The sequence below is a fragment of the Talpa europaea genome (genome assembly GCF_964194135.1).
Source record: "Talpa europaea genome assembly, chromosome: 7".
Classification (NCBI taxonomy): Eukaryota; Metazoa; Chordata; class Mammalia; order Eulipotyphla; family Talpidae; genus Talpa; species Talpa europaea.
This window is the reverse complement of record NC_140074.1, coordinates 36,954,302-36,973,164: the sequence shown is the minus strand read 5'-3', so window position 1 is coordinate 36,973,164 and position 18,863 is coordinate 36,954,302. Positions and strand designations below refer to the sequence as shown.

General features: G+C 40.9%; 1 protein-coding gene across 1 annotated transcript in view; it reads left to right on the top strand.

Annotated features, from left to right (window-relative positions):
- Positions 1-18,392, top strand: part of DOCK8 (dedicator of cytokinesis 8) — a gene marked incomplete at both ends in the record, with an annotated part of 193,459 nt that extends 175,067 nt beyond the window's left edge. Inside the window, 8 exon segments of the mRNA XM_084238759.1 lie at positions 530-661; positions 1,095-1,229; positions 2,595-2,684; positions 6,213-6,449; positions 9,270-9,413; positions 10,664-10,770; positions 17,693-17,863; positions 18,332-18,392. Of these exon segments, the coding sequence (XP_084094885.1) occupies positions 530-661; positions 1,095-1,229; positions 2,595-2,684; positions 6,213-6,449; positions 9,270-9,413; positions 10,664-10,770; positions 17,693-17,863; positions 18,332-18,392 (1,077 nt within the window).
- Positions 18,393-18,863: the final 471 nt, after the last annotated feature.

Genomic DNA, 18,863 nt, shown 5'->3' with positions numbered 1-18,863 from the left:
TATTTTAATTATATTTTAACTATCTTCTGTCTTCTCTCTCCTACCCCCACCCCGTCCCCCCCCCCCCCGCCCCGCTTTCCCTTTCAGAATTCAGGAAAAAAATACACACAATATACTACTGATTTTCCTGAAATTCCAGGAAATTAGCTAGTTAGAATCCCACTAACTCCCTTCAAGTATGCAGTGAACATCTGGCTATAAGGGGTGGGCAGGGACCCCTGATGACATTTAAATATCTTAGAGATGTCATCCTCTATTGCTCTTTTTCCCTGCTGCCAGTCTCCTCTCCTGATTTTTCTTCTTGAAGTCCTTTCCCTCCTACTTTACATCACCATACAGGATGATTTAGCACAAGTTTAGTTCAATTTGCATGCTGCAAACCATCCTGAAGATACTCAGACATCATTCCTGCTCTGTAAAATATTGGGGTATCAATAATTAATCTATTTCTGCAGTGCATAATGAACCCTGCTTGCTCCTCTTAAGTTTCCAGTGGATTAAATTATCTGATTTTCTTCTTCTTCCTTAGGGAGGATTGTACGAGACAGTTAACGAGGTCTACAAGCTGGTCATCCCCATCCTGGAAGCACATCGAGATTTTCAGAAGCTGACTTCTACCCATGACAAGCTGCAGAAGGCCTTCGACAGCATCATCAGCAAGGTACCTGGGGAAGGGGCCTGGCCAACAGGTCCTGTTACCTGACAGCAAGTGACCCTGTCCCAGAGATGCTTAGCCATCTTTCCGTTCTAGAAATCATTTACATGGAGCATATCCAATGGAAAAGGGCTGGGGGTAGACACAGCACCCAAATTCAGAGTATGAAAGAAGGCAGCTCAAATTACATTACAACCGGGATATGTGAGAAACTTAAATTCACTTGAAAGAAGTCCTAGAAATTGCTTATGGGACTCATTTTGTTACCATTTCCAAGGTTTATTCAATAAACATTGAATTTTTTAAAGCAATTTCTGTTTAGTAGTTACAGGAATAAAATGCTTTATAACACGACTTTAAAAGACTCCTGCCCTTTGTAACTCAGTAGACCCTCATGAATTACATAACTAAGGAGGGAAATTCTAATTTTGTTCACCAGGGTCACAAGAGAATGTTTGGAACCTACTTTCGAGTGGGTTTCTATGGATCCAAATTTGGGGATTTAGATGAGCAAGAATATGTTTACAAAGAACCTGCAATTACCAAGCTTCCTGAGATCTCTCATAGGTTAGAGGTAAGAAAGTGATTCTATGTGCTTGACTTCGTTTACTTTATAAAAACAAATTAGAGTGGGTCATTATAAGAAAATAAAAAAACTTAAGAGTCTTGGATTCATCATTGATCTCTATATAAATTTTTCCACATTGCATTTAAAATGTGAAGGTATTAGGTAAGTTCTTGAGCCAAGATTTGGGTAGGCTTTTCTTTGGATGATTATCAAAGTTTATAAATTTGTATGATGAATATTTTCAAGACTATCTAAAATTCAACCAATGCCTTGTACTTTCTTATAACTCTTTCCAAGTTTTAGTAATGGTTTTTCAATTTGAAGGTTTTTATTTTGACTTTGAATTAATCAGGGCAAATTATCAAATTCCCTGTAGAAAATGCTCTGACCATCCTTCTGGAGTCACTAGAGAACACATACCATTCTGGTACAGAGCTGTCTGACAGTAGCTACACCAGAGGCTGTGGCACCTGGAGCTCTTCCTGATAATCCAAGGAGCATCCTCTCAGAATAATCAGAGTCAGTGTCTTTCCCATGGGCTGGCAATGTCACCCCAACCTGCTATTTACATTTGATCCATAATGTAGCAGAAGAGAGCAGTATGGTCTTGGAGGAAATACTAAAGAAAAAGAGAAACATAGAGCAAAGTAAGAAAAAAAGGGCACAGAAAATTAAAGTGTCAGCAATAAGCACACAAGAGGATAATCAAGAGACACCCCTAAAACAAAACTCTGGCAGGTTAAATAACTGTGGTCCCTGAACTGTCGACAATTAACCAAAGATTCACTCTTTATGCTTTCTTACTGTTGCTTTGAATTTATTCCCTTTGCATGACTGTAACACTTAAAATACTTTTGTTGCCAAATTGCTCCTTCTACTGTCAACCCATGCTAAGTAAGACAAGGGACATGAATCCTTGCTTGTCTCGAAGAAGCCGTGACCCAGAGTGGTTTGGTGACTTGTCCAAAGTCATTTAGCTCATGTGAAAGAGAACTAGACATTGACCTCAAGCTACTTGACTTCCTAAAATGTTTCCCAACTTAAGGCTAAAAGTATTTATTTTGTCTTCTTGTGCACTATGGTTTATCACACTGGGCACCTTCAGGTTTCTAGGATACAAACGGCAAGAAGTAAATAGTGCTATACCCTTAAAGCTGCCTTAGGAAATATGATGGCATCGGTTGAATTAGAGGTCAAAGCTATTTTTGTCTCAGGAAATGCTGAACTTGTCTCATTAGCTCAGAAGGACTTTCAATAATCAATGAGCAAATTCTCTCTTATACTTGTTCCAAATTTATTTCACTTCTGAGAAGACAAAGAGTTGGGTTATATTAAAATAACCTTTATAATATCTTGTTTTCTCTTGCCTAGGGGTTTTATGGTCAATGTTTTGGTGCAGAATTTGTGGAAGTAATAAAAGACTCTGCTCCTGTGGACAAAACCAAATTGGATCCTAACAAGGTATGGGGAAATTTGCAAAAATTAAATAAATAAATAAGAAATTATCAGGTTCTTACTCCTCTAACTCTACCCTGTAAACACAGAATGACTTCCTCTCTCTGGGTTTTCCAACTTATTTAAATGCATCCAAAAACTTTTGTCTAGGGCTCAACTACTCTTTAGCTATATCTTAAAGAAACCACACGTAACAGCGGAAATCATAATAGGAGCTACAATAAAGTGGCAACTATGTGCCTGGCACCTCATTCAGCCATAATACATCATTTCATCCTCTAATAGCCCTTGGAAGTAGGTGTTGTTATCCCTATTTTATAGATGAGGCGACTGAGATATAAAATTATTAAGCAATGTCCCATACCATCCAAGTGTCAAAAACAGTGTTCAACACAGGGTCTATCATCCCCAAATTCATACTCTTAATCACTGTTCTTTACTGCCTTTCTATAATAGCTTTAGATCCTAGATTAAAACATGTTTAAAAGGTGCAAACTTTATTGACAACATTTAGTAGCACCCTTGCTTAGGGTACAGGTATTCCTTCCAGGGACACTGCTGTTGGGGGAATTCTGGAAAGGTCTCAGGCTTCAGTTTCCTCACTTTTTGCATGAGGGTGTCTTCTGTTTCACCCTCAGTTGGGTTACTACAGTCCAGTTCTAACGCTCATCACCTGTAGTTAGCACCAGACTCCACAAGTCACAGTTCAGTCCTTAGATGCCAACCACAAATAAGTCCCCCAGGTCACTCACATATCTTTGCTAGATGGCTACAAATATGGGGGTTCCCTCAACCTCTTAGTCTAGATAATTCACTGGAAAGACTAAAGGACTCAGAAAAGTGATTTATTGAGAATTATAGTTTTCTGATAAAGAGTACATGTAGAGCCAGAGCTTCTCTGACCTTTTAGCCAGTCAATGAGTTCATCAACTGGGAAGCTTTACCGAGCCTCTGTGACCAGAGTTTTTATTAGGGGTCTCATTATGTAGTCATACTCAACAACTACATTATTCAATCTCCAGTCCTCCTACCTTCTCTAAAGGTCAGACTGACCCAAAGTTTCAACCCTCTAATAACATGATTGGCCTTCCTGGTGACCAGCCCCTATTGTGAAGCTCTCTACTGACCTACTGTGAGTTACCTCATTAGAATAACAAATTATTATTATAAATCATTATAATAAAGTTATAGTAAAATTAGTTTAATTCTTATAGAAATGATACTCTATCACTTAGGTTATTGCATAGTTTTTTTAAAAAAGATTTATTTATTTATGCATAGAAGAGCTGGGCTACAGTCCAGAGATGGTTGGCGGGGGGGTGAGAGGATCCACCAGAGACAGAGTGGGGAACAGAACAGGCAGATCAACTGAAATACACTGCTGAGGGGAGCAGTGGGTGAGACAGGAGAGGTCTGCCTTGCCATGTGGGTTTCTCCCTGACCAGCTGGGGATCAAACTAGTGCTGCAGACGCTGCGGATTGCTTCATAGTGTGCTTAACCCCTTGCGCCACCAGGGAGGCCCTATTGCATAGTTTTTTGAAGTTCTATGCCAGGAAACATCGACAAAGACCAGCTATATTCTTTATTATACCACAGGGTAACAATCAGCCCACTTCACAGATATGTTCATGAGAGAGCTTCCTAGGCTGTTGAAAATAATGCAAAATCAATTGGTAGGGGCTGGGGGACAGAGGACCAGTTACCATCTGGCAGGCCTATGAAAGGAGGAGTCCAAAATCTCTCCGTTCTGTCCTGCAGAATATTATGGAGATGATGCAAGTGGGAAGGAATTGGCCCAATTTTAGAGTTTGTTTTTCTACATACTTCAGAAGACTTGCTCACTTCAGATATATTCCCTAGTCTAGGCTTGAAGCAATAACTGTGGTAAAATTGAGCCAAGCTTCATACAGAAATGTTTGGGATCCTAGAAGGACAGGACTGGCTGTGTGCCCATGGTGATCTGCACATAGCACAGGCCCAGTGAATCACCCAGGACATCCCTGACACAGGCGCTCTATTGTCCCTTAAAATGCCCAGGGTAGGTTGTGAGCATTTAAAATGAGAATCTGGGGCCTCCCATGGTGGCGCAGCGTTTGAGTGCTGGGTTGTGAAGCTGCCCACAGCCTTTGCAGCGCCAGTTCAATCTCCAGCCGCAGGCGAGGGTCCCACATGGCGCACAGACCTCTCCTGCCGCCCACTGCTCCCCTCAGCAGTGTATTTCGTCAGTCTGCCTGTTCTGTTCCCCACTCTGTCTCTGGTGAATTCTCTCACCCTCCCGTGCTTCTGACTGTACCCAGTGCTTGTATAAACAGATAAATAATCTTTAAAAAAAATAAAATAAAATGAGAATCTGAACCCAGAATTACAGCCAGATTCATCACACTAAATAATGATCAGGTCTGAGGTCACCGACCTCACCCATCTACTTCAGTGGGTGTATGTTGCAGTCTATGATCATTGTCATCCTTTTTTTAAAAAATAAATCTTTTTTTCTTAATAAGTGCTCTTCTTCTCAGTGTGTATGCAATTTTTAATAAGGTATGTGCAGTAAAATTCACTCTTTGAGTATCTAGTTCTATGAATTTTGACAAACACAAGTAACTACCGCCACAATCAATATATACAAGACTCTAGCACCCTAAAACATTTCTCCATCCCCCTTTGTAGTAATTCCTTCCCTACACTGTCAACCCCTGAGCCACTGATCTGTATTGCGCCACTGTACTTTTGCCCTTTCCAGGAAATCATGTATATGGAATTATAGGCCTTTTGAGTCCAACTTCTTTGATTTTGCAAAATTGCTTTGATATTCATCCATGTTGTAGTAGTTGGTGTTTTCTTTCTTTTTTTTTTTTTCCATTTCTGAGTGGTATTCTATTGTGTATATCCACCAATATTTGTTTATCCATTTCCCACTTGAGGGACATTTGGGTTGTGGCTAGTTTTTATCTATTATGAATAATCCTGTTATAGACATTTGTGTACCGATTTTTGCGTGAACCGATTTTCATTTCTCTTGCATACACATAGGGTATACAGTTAGTGTAATTTAATTCTACAAGAAACTCCAACCTGTTTGTAAAGTGACGGTGCCAGTTTGCATTCTCACCATCAAATATGAAGGTTCCAGCTGCTCTGCATCCTTCCAGTACTTGGCATTTTCAGGGTTTAGTTCAACTATTCTAGTCAGCGTGCATTTCATTGTCCTTCAAAAGCAAGTTTGTCTCTCTTGAATAGCCGTTTGCAAAACCTCATACCAAGTTTTAGTTGGATATTTAGCTTTCCCAGGAGGTAAGGCTTCTGGTCCCGACTTCACAGTAGCGCATTCCCCTCTGTTTCTCACCGTCCTTTCTCTCCCTGCAGGAGGAGAGGAGGGAGGCTGGTGGCAAGAGTCTCCCCTGATGCGCTCAGCTTCTGTGGCTTCACAGCCTCAGAGGGGTGGTGCCAGTTCTTTGTCCCAGCACGCCACGCCAGAGCGCCCTGGGTGGCTGTTTGCAGAATTGCTCATCTCCTTCCCGTCCTTCTTCCCTCAGGCCTACATACAAATCACGTTCGTGGAGCCCTACTTTGACGAGTATGAGATGAAAGACAGGGTAACCTACTTTGAGAAGAATTTCAATCTGCGGAGGTTCATGTACACCACCCCCTTCACCCTGGAGGGGCGTCCCCGGGGAGAGCTGCACGAGCAGTACCGGCGGAACACGGTGCTGACCACCAAACACGCCTTCCCCTACATCAAGACCAGGATCATTGTCATCCAGAAGGAGGAGGTAATGGCTGGAGGGAAGGGTGCTGGATTGAGGCCACCCCTCACCAGGGCACCGGGTGAACTCACAGGATGACACACCAACCTCCTTCACTCTCCTTCACGAATGATGGGAGTGAAAACTAAGAAAAGACGCACTTGAAATATTTTAATGGTGCTTACCCACTCACTCTCCTGTGCCAGAGAATCCCATTTCAGCAGCAACATGTCTTACTGCACTACTTTATTTATTTTTTTAAATATGTATAAGGTTTCTTTTCTTATTTTTTTATATTTTTTATTTTTTAAATATATTTCTTACATCATTTTTCATTTTTGCACAATATATGCATTTTCATCTTGGCAGCACTACTTTAAATTTAGCATTTTCAAGTTTTATCTTCAATATAAGTGTGTTTACATGATAATGTAACTTATGCCCTATTTAATAACTATAATATTTAAGATATATTTTAATTATAAAGATATATTTGAAGGTTTTTTTTTTGTTTTTTGGGTTTTTTTTTAAAGATTTATTTATTTATGCACACAAGAACTGGGGTACAGGCCAGAGGTGCAGGAGGACGAGAGGATTCACCAGAGACTGAGTGGGGAGCAGAACAGGCAGACCAACTGGAAACACTGCTGAGGGGAACAGTGGGCGAGACAGGAAAGGTCTGCCACACCATATGGGTATCTCCCTGGCCAGCTGGGGCTCAAACCCACACTTGAGAGGCTGTGGACCGCTCCACAGCTCTGTGCCCTGTGCCACCAGGAAGGCCTGAAGTTTTAATAATTAGAAACAGGACCAGCTCCAACGAGTATTAGAAATAGGCTGAAGGAAGGACACCTGGCAAGGGAGACAAGGGGTCCTGCTTAATTCTAACCCCAGCTTCCTCGTGTTACCTTTTCAAACTACTTATCTGCATTCAGTTTCCTCGTCTATACATTGACACGAAAAACGTCTTCATCTTCTCTGATTTTTATGTACAGATTTTACCCTTTGTAATAAAACTAAACAAGAACACCTCATAATCTTTAAATTCAACGTACTGTAAACACTTTATTTACATTTTATTTAAAGTATTAAACTGCATGTACACTTCTTTGTCATTCTGTTTAAATCAGGTCACAGTTTTTGCTGTGATTTTGATTTGACTGAACACAAGTCATCATTGTCACTCTTGCATAAACCCCACCCATGTTGCACACTGTCCATGAGCTTTAGTTTTGGCTTCTCTAGAACAGCAAGCACTTACGGATCCTTATTAAATAGTATGAGGAGAACCCTTCTGGGATTTTAATGATTTTTTTTTTCCCTGCCCCTAGCCTTTTACAGTTGTCTTATGCACACCTAATATGACAGGAATCTTTATAGCAACTCACTTTCATTATGTCTTGCCCAAGCATTGAGCTTGGTTTTCATAGAAGCAACTCTTTTTTTTCCACACCCATAGTTCATCAGCTTATGCATTATTTAATTAGATTAAATCATTAAAATAACGAGTATAACAGGCATAATCAAGTTGGTGAGCCAACACGGATGAATTGTGGTGACTACATACCTCATTGGGCAGAAGCAGAAGTGACTTGGCTCGAGAATTCAGCAAGTCAACCACAACAGAGTGGGTTTCTCAGAAGCCACACAAAGCCTGAAAAAGTGACTCTGTTAAGAGGAGGTTGGTTTGGAAGTCATCTGCTGTGTTTGTTTTGGACTTTGAACACTAGGATGTGTATACATAGCACCATAGCACAGAAATAAACTTGTGGTCCCAATAAGTCCTCACAACTTTTTTTTGACATCTGTATTTCCCCAAGAAACTCAATGCATTAGTTGGTAGTGCTGCTGTGACAAAGCACCATGAGCTGCATGCTTCAAGCAACAATATGTCTCCATTTTCTTGGAGACATGTCTCACAGTTCTGGAATCCAGAAGCTCAAAATCAAGATGTCATCAGGGTTGGTTTCCTCTGAGGACCATTAAGGAAGGCAGGCCTTTCTCCTGGCTTTTAGCCAGACACCTCTCCCTCTGTCTTTTCAAATCATCTTCCCTCAAAACATGTCTCTGTATCAAATTTCCTCTTATTCTTAAAGAGACATGAGTCATATTGAATTAGAGTCCATCCTAATGAACTCCTTTTAACTTGATTACTACTATAAAAACCCTGTCTTAGATAGGATCACATTCTGGGGTAGTAGATTAGGACTTCAATGTATGAATCGCCAGGGGAGGGCTAAGAATCCACCCATAACATTCAGGAAGGACCTGATACCAAACCAGTAGAACTTAGCAACTAGAGATTGACTAAGAGAATTCTTTTTACTAAGAATTCATCTTTAGGGTAAGAAGGCAAAAATGATGCCAAAATCTTGTTATAGTGTTATAGTGGGTAGGAGTATCTCAAGTTCTCAGCTTCTAATAGCCTTCCCAATTATAAGTTGAGTAACTTACCCAATAACGGTACAAAGGAAACCTGACTGTAGAAAGAACAAGGACTTTGAATGTAGACATCATGGTGGTCAAATTCTGGCCTCTCCACTTACTCCTTATGTCACTTTGCAGCACTTAACCTGACAAATCCCTCTTTACTATAAAATGAAAGAATAATGAGGTTGTTTAAAGGAGGAAATAATAAATGTGTGTAAAGTTCTTGGAACATAATAAGTACTCAAGAAATGTTAAGTACTTCCTTTCTGTTAAAACTGTCCAAGCTATCTTCAATTATTTGGAAAGTCTCTTTAGCTGCCTTTTCAAATCCAGTTTCCCTTGCTCTCATAGTTCCAGGTTTGTCCATGGCTTGTAAGACCAGACAATGAGATGCCTATATTTTTGTCTTATGTTTAGTTTGTTTTGACACCAATTGAAGTTGCCATTGAAGACATGAAGAAGAAGACCCTGCAGTTAGCAGTTGCCATTAACCAGGAGCCCCCTGATGCTAAGATGCTTCAGATGGTGCTACAAGGTTCTGTTGGAGCAACTGTGAATCAGGTGAGCAAAAGGAACTGGTGGCAGCTCCTCTGTTTTTACTATATGCCTACAGTTTCCTTCTAAGTTGATGAGGAGCCTGGTGAACATATAAATGATGCTTCTAAACTTAGACTGGACACTTGAAAGGTTTAAAAGAATTTGAGGAGGCCTCATCTGCTTCATGTAACAATCCAAGTAACAAACATATTCTAAAGAAGAGTAGCCCATGTCTAAGGAGTACCATTTTCTCAGCGAGATCTTCATTTGGGACTGACCAGGCAACAGAACCCAGATCTGGAATCCTGTTGAAGACTGCTTAGTAGTGCCCAGTTTACGCAGAGTTGTTGCGGAGCTTGAGACTAATGTAGGAATACCAGTGGGAGATAAGAAAGCATATAGAACATGAAACTCCCAGATCTGTCACCAGATGAGCCCAGCATGCCTGGGCCCTACTAACTAGGAGTGACCTGGAACCAGGCTTCTTGGGCTACTTCAAGCCAGTTTGGATATTTTCAGACTCATTAGAACTCTAACTCCCAAGCTCAGCATTGAAATAAACCAGTCTTAGAAGGAGGAAGGTTACTGTCTGTCTCTGGACCTCCTTAATTTCCTATCCAGGTCCACTCTTGTGCACACCATCCCAAGGAAAATGTGAATGAGTAATTTGACTCTTTCGTAGTCAGCACGACTGAACTCCCCTGTAACAATTCTGTGTCCATGTAAAATCAAGGGAGCAAAAAATAACAAGTGAAGTTGTGACTACTATATTTCCAAGATCAGAGAATTTTAAGAAACTTTTGCTTTTGCAAATTCCAATCCTTTGATGAAAATGGAAGATTTTTAAGCCTGTCACCATGGACCACATAAGTAATCATGCCAATTCCTGCAGAAATGGTGCTCAGCACAAGAACAACTAGAAAAGTGACCAAGACTGGATGGATCAAGATAATCCCCATTTCTAGAAAAGCAACTCAAAGCCTATATGAACCCATTGATATCTGTGTATTGCATTTGTATATAAAAGGAAAACCGTTAGTAGCAATTGATCAAGAAAATAAATTTATACTTTTGCGTATTCTCCTAAAATTCCAGACTCCTGCTAAGGAATCAAAGTTTCCTGAAAAGTTCAAGACCTTCCGTGGTTGGTTTGTTTCATCTATCTACAAAATGAAATGTTCCAATGAGGAAGTCACTCCAACATTTTCTCTTATGCAGTTTAATTCCCTTTCTAATGTCAGTATTGGTTTGTTTGTTTCTTACTTTTCTGTCAGGGACCACTGGAAGTAGCCCAAGTGTTTCTGGACAAAATTCCAGCTGATCCAAAACTCTATCGGCATCACAACAAGTTGAGATTATGCTTTAAGGAATTCATAATGCGGTAAGAAGGGAAATGGTTGGAAAGTCAGTAGAGCAGACCATAGGTTCAGCATTACCCGAGAACTTGCTGGAGAGGCACATTACCAAGCACCACTAAAACCTACTGAATCAGAATCCTCAGAGGTGGCACCAGCAATCTGTCTTAATAACAAACCTTCCAGGGTATTCCTGTACAGGCTCAAAACTAAGAGCCGCTGCATAAAGCACCTGCATCACCACTAAGTAACTAAGCCTTAAACTGTAAAATGCTTTCATGTTTATCATCTCACCCATGCTTCACAGTCACATGGTAAAACAGGCATTATCATCATGCTCATTTTATAAAACAGAGATTCAGAGATTAGAGCTTATTGACTTAAGGTCACACTGTCAGTTAGTAGCAGGGCTGAGTTCAGATCAAGGTCTTCTGAACCCAACAAGCCACACTTACTTCAATGTGCTGAAATTCCACAGATGCATCAGAGCCTGAGAGGTTCTGGACAGTGGCTATTTCCCATGTCATGCAGTGACTTAATTTTATCTTATCTTCTCCTTCTTCACAAGCTTTAATGAAGCCTCGAAAGAAGACATACTTTGCCCTGCAGTGAATTACAGATGCTTGGGGTGTGTGTGTATATGCACACACGCATACATACACATGTACCTACACACAGAAATGACGATGTCTTGAATTGTTCCCTGTATTTGCTAACAATTCTCACATTACACTAATGCTACATTTTCTTCCATAAGTAACATATTTTCATAGAACAAAACACTGGAAAACTATTTTGGAAATTTTGGAAGATTTATTTCTTTTCCACATATCTGCACTTATAATTAGTTATAGCAAAAGACCCCAAAACTCGGCAGTGGCCAGGCCTCTCTGAACTTCGAAAGGACATAAAATGTCTCATGCACGTACTGTGACCCAGTGTGAGAGGCACTGTGAGAGGACGTGGCTCTGCTCTGATGACAGGATGCAGTGCAGCATGTGCTGAGACCATGGAATGCACTAACTATAGGGCTATAGAGTCGGAAAAGAACAATTGGTTACAGGCTGTAGTGACTGGGAGGCTTTGTGGAAAGCATCACTTAGACCACATCTTGAATATATAGATGGAAGTAAGGGGTAGGGGGGAAAGGGAGCCTTTCCTGGTAAGGGAATCTGCATGCCCACAAGACTCACAGAGGCAGGATGTCCTTGCTGCCACTGGATGTCCTTCTGAGTGAGCAAGAGCAGTGCATTCTCCTGAGCCAACTAGACAAGGTGGGTGGCATTCATAAATGGGGCTCTAAATAGAATTTAGTGAAAGGAAACTTATTAAGATAAGTGATTTTTGTTTCTTAGTTAAAATGTGCTTACTAAACCTCTCCCAGGCCCAGGACAAGTGACTACAAAGAGACACAGAGTAGATTTAAAACTAATTCCTGACAAGACATGGAAAAGGAAATGGATGTTCCTAGAGATGGTCCTTTATTCTTAACAAAGTCAGACATTAGACTTTTGATGGTGATGTTATCTTTCTTCCCAGATGGCCTGAAAAAATGCTGGATTTTAAAAATCAAATTCTTCCTTTAGCATGCTATACTCCCTTCCACTGGTGATTGACATGGGAAAACAGGCTATCAACTCACATTTTCCATTCTTTGGGTTGCTGTGTTGGTTTAGAAATGCCACGAAAGTATTTATCAGAGCCTCTCAAACTTCACTGTGAATATATGTCTGTGGGATCTTGTCAGAATGCAGATTCAGATTCAGCAGGTCTGGGGTGCACTTCTCACAAGCTCCCTGATTACCCTGAGGCTGCTGGATGAGACCAAAATTTGAGTAGAGGCTGCAAACCTGTAGAAGTGGCTTTATCACCGCCCTCTCACATTTCTCTTCCTCCCCTCAACCCCACTGGCTTAATCTTTCAATCCAGCCCTTTTGTCATTCACCTACTTTTCTTTCCCTTTCCTCAAAGTTGCAAATGTGTTCAAACTGCTATCCTTTTGAATCACAGATGTCAGTTCATTTATTCATTCAGCAAACATTTATTGAACCCAAGTTTTGTGCCAGGCACTGTGCTATAGGTGTGTGATAAAGTCCCAATTCAAGTGAGACAAGACCTCTTAGCAAAATAATTCTGCTTTTTACAGTTTCATTTCCCAGTGTAAACAGTGGTGCACTTTCCTCCCTCTCTATGCCACATAAATCAGAAGTGGCAGGAGAGATGTGATGGAGGTTTCATAACTATATAAATTCAATAAAACACATCAGACTATACACTTACCATGGATGAATGTTATGCTATGTAAATTGCACCCTCAATATAAATAGTAGATGAGGCAACCTTCCATTCCCCCATTACCTAATTGGTTCTCAAGCCCAATCAGCAAGTTTACAGTTTTTTAATGAAGAGGGTAACTGTCTTGTCAGTTGTTTGCACCCGTGTGTTTTCTTCCCTCACATTCTCCCCTCCACTTTCAAAGAGTAGAGGTGACATAGGAGTGGAAAATGTTTGGGAGTTGAACAGCTCTCAGATTTTCCCTTGGGTGAGCTCCAGCTTCTCAGTGTACTTGGGCTGTAGGCTGATAAGCCCTGATTTCCAGAGGAACATCAGCGCACCTTCCAGTGCTGATTGCTGTAGCGGAAGTATACTTACTTTGCCAGGCACACTGCAGCTGGAACCCATCACTGGGCAGTGGCCTTTCTGACTCAGCTGTAGCCAAACCAGATGCAACCATGAAGAACCTGGCAGGCTGACTTGCTGCAACTGATGGGTATCCAGCCAGACCTGCAGCGCATAGGATGGTTGCCAAGTTGGGACCTCAATCCTTTCTGCCTGTTCCAGAGATAAGAAAAAACACCTTCAGGGTTTCAGTAGCCAAGATAGAGAGATACAACATTCTGTTTCCTTCCTGTGTTCTCCCCCTACCCCGCCACCAAGGCACCCAAACCATTTCAGACAATGAAATCTGCGCCAATCTATGTCTTTAAATGTTCTTTTATCTCTTCGTCAGCTCAAGCTGGTATAGCAAATAACCATATACCATAGACTGAGTGGCTTGAACAATAGACCTTTTTTTCTCACTGTGTTGAAGATTGGGAGGGACTCCCTTCTTCTTGATGGGGTGTGTGGCAAGGTTCCGGAAGAGCAGGTAGGATGGGCAATTACTGCTGTGTCCATTTTTGAAAAATACAGTCTGGAGCACTTCAGAAGCACAGATCTACCTTATTTCCACAGCTTCTCATTTAATTCTCCTAGGGAATTGTATGAGATTCTTATTGCCATTTTACAGATGAGAACACAGGATTTCAGTGGTTAAGTCATTGTGGCAACAGGTTTCAACCCCAGCTCCATCTGGTTCTGGGCACCGTGTACACGATCAGTATATGCTAACTGGCTATTATTGCTTCTAAATCCAAAGACTCGAGAATTAGAGAGTTTTGTTAACTGTTGAAGCTTTCAGAGTAGACCCCCGCCCCCCCCCCCAAGTTAGCAGTTAGATCCTGCAGGGCTCTTGTAATCTGTTTCCAACCAAGATCCCAAAGTCACCCTGAGACAGGTTCATTTTACACATGGGATTGCTCATGTTAAGAAGAAATTAAATAATGATAAGGGGGTGATGTAGATTTCTTTGGATTCCAAGGCTAACCATATCACCCTTTCTTGTCCTTTCCCCAAAACCTTTGATATGTAACTCCAGTTGTACTGCATTGTTTCAATTTAATTTGCTTCAATTCATGTGAAACTTAAAAGATCAGTGAAAATCCAGGTAAAGGAGTTCTTTTGGCTTCTGGGTGAATTAAATTCAGTCATTCTTCCATAGCAGACCAATTGTGTGATGAAGCTGTGGTCATAGGTTTAATTTTGCCTATGCCAACTTCCTCCTGCCCCGTACTCACATGCCACCCTCCTGGCCTTTGTCATTCTGAAGGTGTGTTCAGTGCCCATAGAAGGGATTTGGCAATGAGGTCTGGGTGTCTCCACAACTGGCTCCAACTCTAGCAACACTGTTAGGAAAACAGTCCAAACCACATGGATCACCAGAATCATATTCATTTGAAGTTTAATAGAATTATTCCTAATTAATGCATGTCAGCTAAGTTTCAAACATTATGTTGTCCATTTAATGTCTGTTGATTGGTAAGTTCCTTAGGGTAGAACAGTTTAAAAGGCAAGACTTTTCATGTTTAGATACATGTAGGAGACCATGAAAACACTAGATTTAACAGTGTGCAAGTCAAATAAACACAATCTTTTTTTTCTGAAAGATAATTTTTTTTTACTTTTTTCATTTTTTATTTTAACATTTACCATTTTTTGCATTTTTTACACAATATTTGCTTCCCTCCACCCCCTCAGATTGAGTTCCCATAGGATCTCCTTCCCCAAGGCACCTGTGCACCATCACCACAGTCCCCTGTGCTCCTCCCTTCCTCTCTTTGATCCCTCCCCCACCTACTCCCCTGCAGTATGTCTCTGATTTATAATTGTCTGTTTTTGCTTTATTATGTTTTGTACTGTTGTTATTATTTTTTTACACTCATGTCTTATCGGGTTCCCCTATATTCCTGCTACAAGTGAAACGATCCAATATTTTTTTCTTTTTCTGTCTGGCATATTTCACTGAGCATAATTCCTTCTAGCTCCATCCACGTTGCTGCGAATGGCATGAGTTTATCTTTTTTGATGCTAATATTCCATTGTGTATATATACCACATCTTCTTGATCCAGTCATCTAGTTTTGGGCATTTGGGTGGTTTCCAGGTTTCACCTATTGTAAATAGTGCTGCAATAAACATAGGTGTACAGGTGCTCTTTTGAATCACTGTTTTTGTGTCCTTTGGGTAGATCCCTAGACGTGGAACTGCCGGATCGTATGGTAGCTCCATTTTTACTAGGCTGAGGAACCTCCAGACAGCTTTCCACAATGGTTGGACCAGTTTGCACTCCCACCAGCAATGTCAGAGAGTTCCTTTTTCGCCTCATCCTCACCAACATTTGTTGTTGCTTGTTTTTTTGATATGTGCCATTCTTGCTGGTGTAAGGTGGTATCTCAGTGTGGTTTTGATTTGCATTTCCCTGATTATACGAGATATTGAACATTTTTTCATATGGCTGTTGGCCATTTGCATTTCCTCTTGGGAGAAATGTCTTTTGAGTTCTTCTGCCCATTTCTTTACTGGATTGTTTATTTTGTTTTTGTTGAGCCATAAATAAACACAAATTTTAAATAAATAGATGTCCTCTTAATCTTTATAGTCTACAGATTTGTCACCATGAGACTGGGCATAGATCTGTTTTCACTGAGTAGAGGATTCCTACCTGGTTTCACTTTGGAAAAGTATCCGCTATTATCTTTTTTGATATTGCCTCTGACTTACTTTTCATTCTCTGTGAAGTTCTTCTAAAGGTGGTCAGACATTTCCATGATATCATTTCCAGGCTACCTAGCCATTTAAAAATATTCTTAGCTTTTTTTAAATCTCTTTGGTGATTTCTTTAGAATCGTCATAGAGTTCATGAGTTCTCCAGTTTTGGCTGTTGTTTAAACTGTCCGTTGGGGGTTTTCCTCTTCATTCGAGTGAAGTACATTTTTATTTCTATTTTTTTTTTCCTGAACATTTCTTACCTCTTTGCTCATACTCTTCCATTTTTTGAATCATGAATTTTATGCCTATAATTTCATTTTTATATCAATGTTGCTTTTATATTGTTCTATGACCTCTGATTTTTAATGGGCTAATTCTTCTATTTGTTGCATCTCATAGTTCTCTCTCATGGTGCTTGTTTTCCTCATGGGGTTTGTCACTTTTTTACTGTGAGCTCAACTTTGCCAGGGTTGGTCTTTCTCTTGGAAAGCCCAAGTGCTCTGGTTAAGAAATTGTTCCTCCAGAGCAACTTTGTATGTCAGGACCCTAGATGTTGCTGTAAGATGTTGCGGTAACCTTGGTCTGGTTTTGAAGTTAATTTCTTGCCTTGGAGCACCCAAAATAGAGGAGTGTAGATTTGTAAGTCATTCCCATGTGTGGGACAAGTCTAAAGTTCCAATTTCTCAAGGTGACCTTCCCATTAGTGGCTCCAAGTTGATGACAGGCTTCCATCCCACTGCTCTGGATAGTTGGCAGCATTTTTTTCAGACACCTTTTCATAGATGAGGCAGCTGTTCAAGGTGAAATATCCAGAGTCCCACTTTGTTCTGGCCAACACTACATCACTTCTCTTGTGTGGGCATTGAACTTCCCTCTACCCAGCCACCAGAATCTATATGCCGTCTTGAAATCCTACGTATGGTTCTCCTGAAGCTGCCTGCTATCACTTTGATGTTGATTTTTCTCTTTTCTGATACTTGGGGCTTCTCATTCTCATTTACCAAATTTTCTGCTGTGCTTTCTTAGCACTTTGATCTGTATGTAGAGGGAAGGGGCAGAATGGCATTTGCCCCATCTCCCATTTTGCTAGAAATCATTTTTTTAAATAGGTATAACAAATTCCATTCTGCAGTGGCCTGAGTTTGAATCTCATATCAACCAGCTCTTCACTCTGGGCAAGTTACCTAACTTTTTCTTAACTGCAGGGACAAAATAAAAATAAGTGCTGACTTTCTGGGATGATTGGAAAAATTAGCCAGATAATACATGTAAAATTCCTTGCATAGTGCCTGGCATAATCAGAGCATCAGTATTGCCTGGGCAACTTTTCAAAAACAGATTCCTGGGTGCTAACCCTTAGATTCATATTTAGATTCTCACTTAGAAAGTCTGAAGTGGGATCTAAGAATTTGATTTTTGGAAAGCTCCATTGGTGATCCTGACTACCCATCAAATTGCAAACATTCCTGGAGGTAGTCAAGAATTATTAATAGTATAATGACCCCCAGTTTTCTAAGTACTTCAGACTAATATGAAATAAAGTCTCCTTCCTCTTTCCCTATCCTGATATTTGCATCTCAGATGTGGTGAAGCTGTAGAGAAAAACAAGCGTCTTATTGCAGCAGACCAGAGAGAATACCAGCAGGAACTCAAAAAGAACTACAACAAGCTTAAAGAGAACCTCAGGCCAATGATCGAGCGGAAAATCCCAGAACTGTACAAGCCGATATTCAGAGTTGAAAGTCAAAAGAGGTAAGAACAGAGCAGAGGAGGCTTCTTTCTGGGGGAATAAAGGACAGGATGTGGGGGCCCAGCAATCAGGGCAGGCCTTGGTGCAATTTGCAAGCTGCAGACCCTCTGAGGCCTGGGAGTGGGCTGGAGTCAAGGAAGCCAACAGCACATGATCTGTTCAACCTTTATCCTGATCCTCCCCATAACTTCTCCTTGACCCACCTGGGATCCCTTCACGTTGGCCTTCTGCCGGTGGGCTTCCCAAAGCCCAATTGCTGCCTGTTTTGTTTTGTTTTGTTTTGTTTTGTTTTGTTTTGTTTTGTTTTGTTTTGTTTTGTTTCTGGCTCAGTGTGAAGGGATTTCAGCAACCTCACTTATTTACTGAGTTCCCCATGATCGATGTCCTTTTATAGTGGGTGATTCTTACCACCTCTTTGAAAGACTAATTGATATTTTTTGCCTCTGTCCTTTCTCTTTCATTAATTTCAGAGACTCCTTCCACAGATCTAGTTTCAAGAAAAGTGAGACCCAGTTGTCACAGGGCAGCTAAGGAAAGCTGTCTTCAATCATAGACTCACCCTGGAGAAGGACTCACTGGCACTTAAAGGATATTTGCCACGCAGAACAGATGCCAGACGCCCTGACCAGACAGCACTCTGCAAGCTTTGAGATCCAAGTGCCCAAGAGAATTACACCCAAATAAAATCTGTGGCCAGATTGTGACCATACTGGGGGCTGGGCATGGTGGCAGATGATTAATCTGGGAACGGGAGGGATGTTTGTGTATTTATTAAAGCTTTTTTTTATACAATATTACTCAAAAGAAGGCATAAATCCTATCTCCTGCTGAGGGGGCAGTCACTGTCTGCCTGAGAGATGACTTCTGCTGGTCCTTATTTGGATTTACAAGATAAACCCAAATTGTCTGAGGAAAAATGGAGCAATTGTCCGTCAGCCTATTCAAAGTGAACCACATTCATCCCCATTTTACAGGAAAGGAGGTGAGCTGATAGGAGGGCAA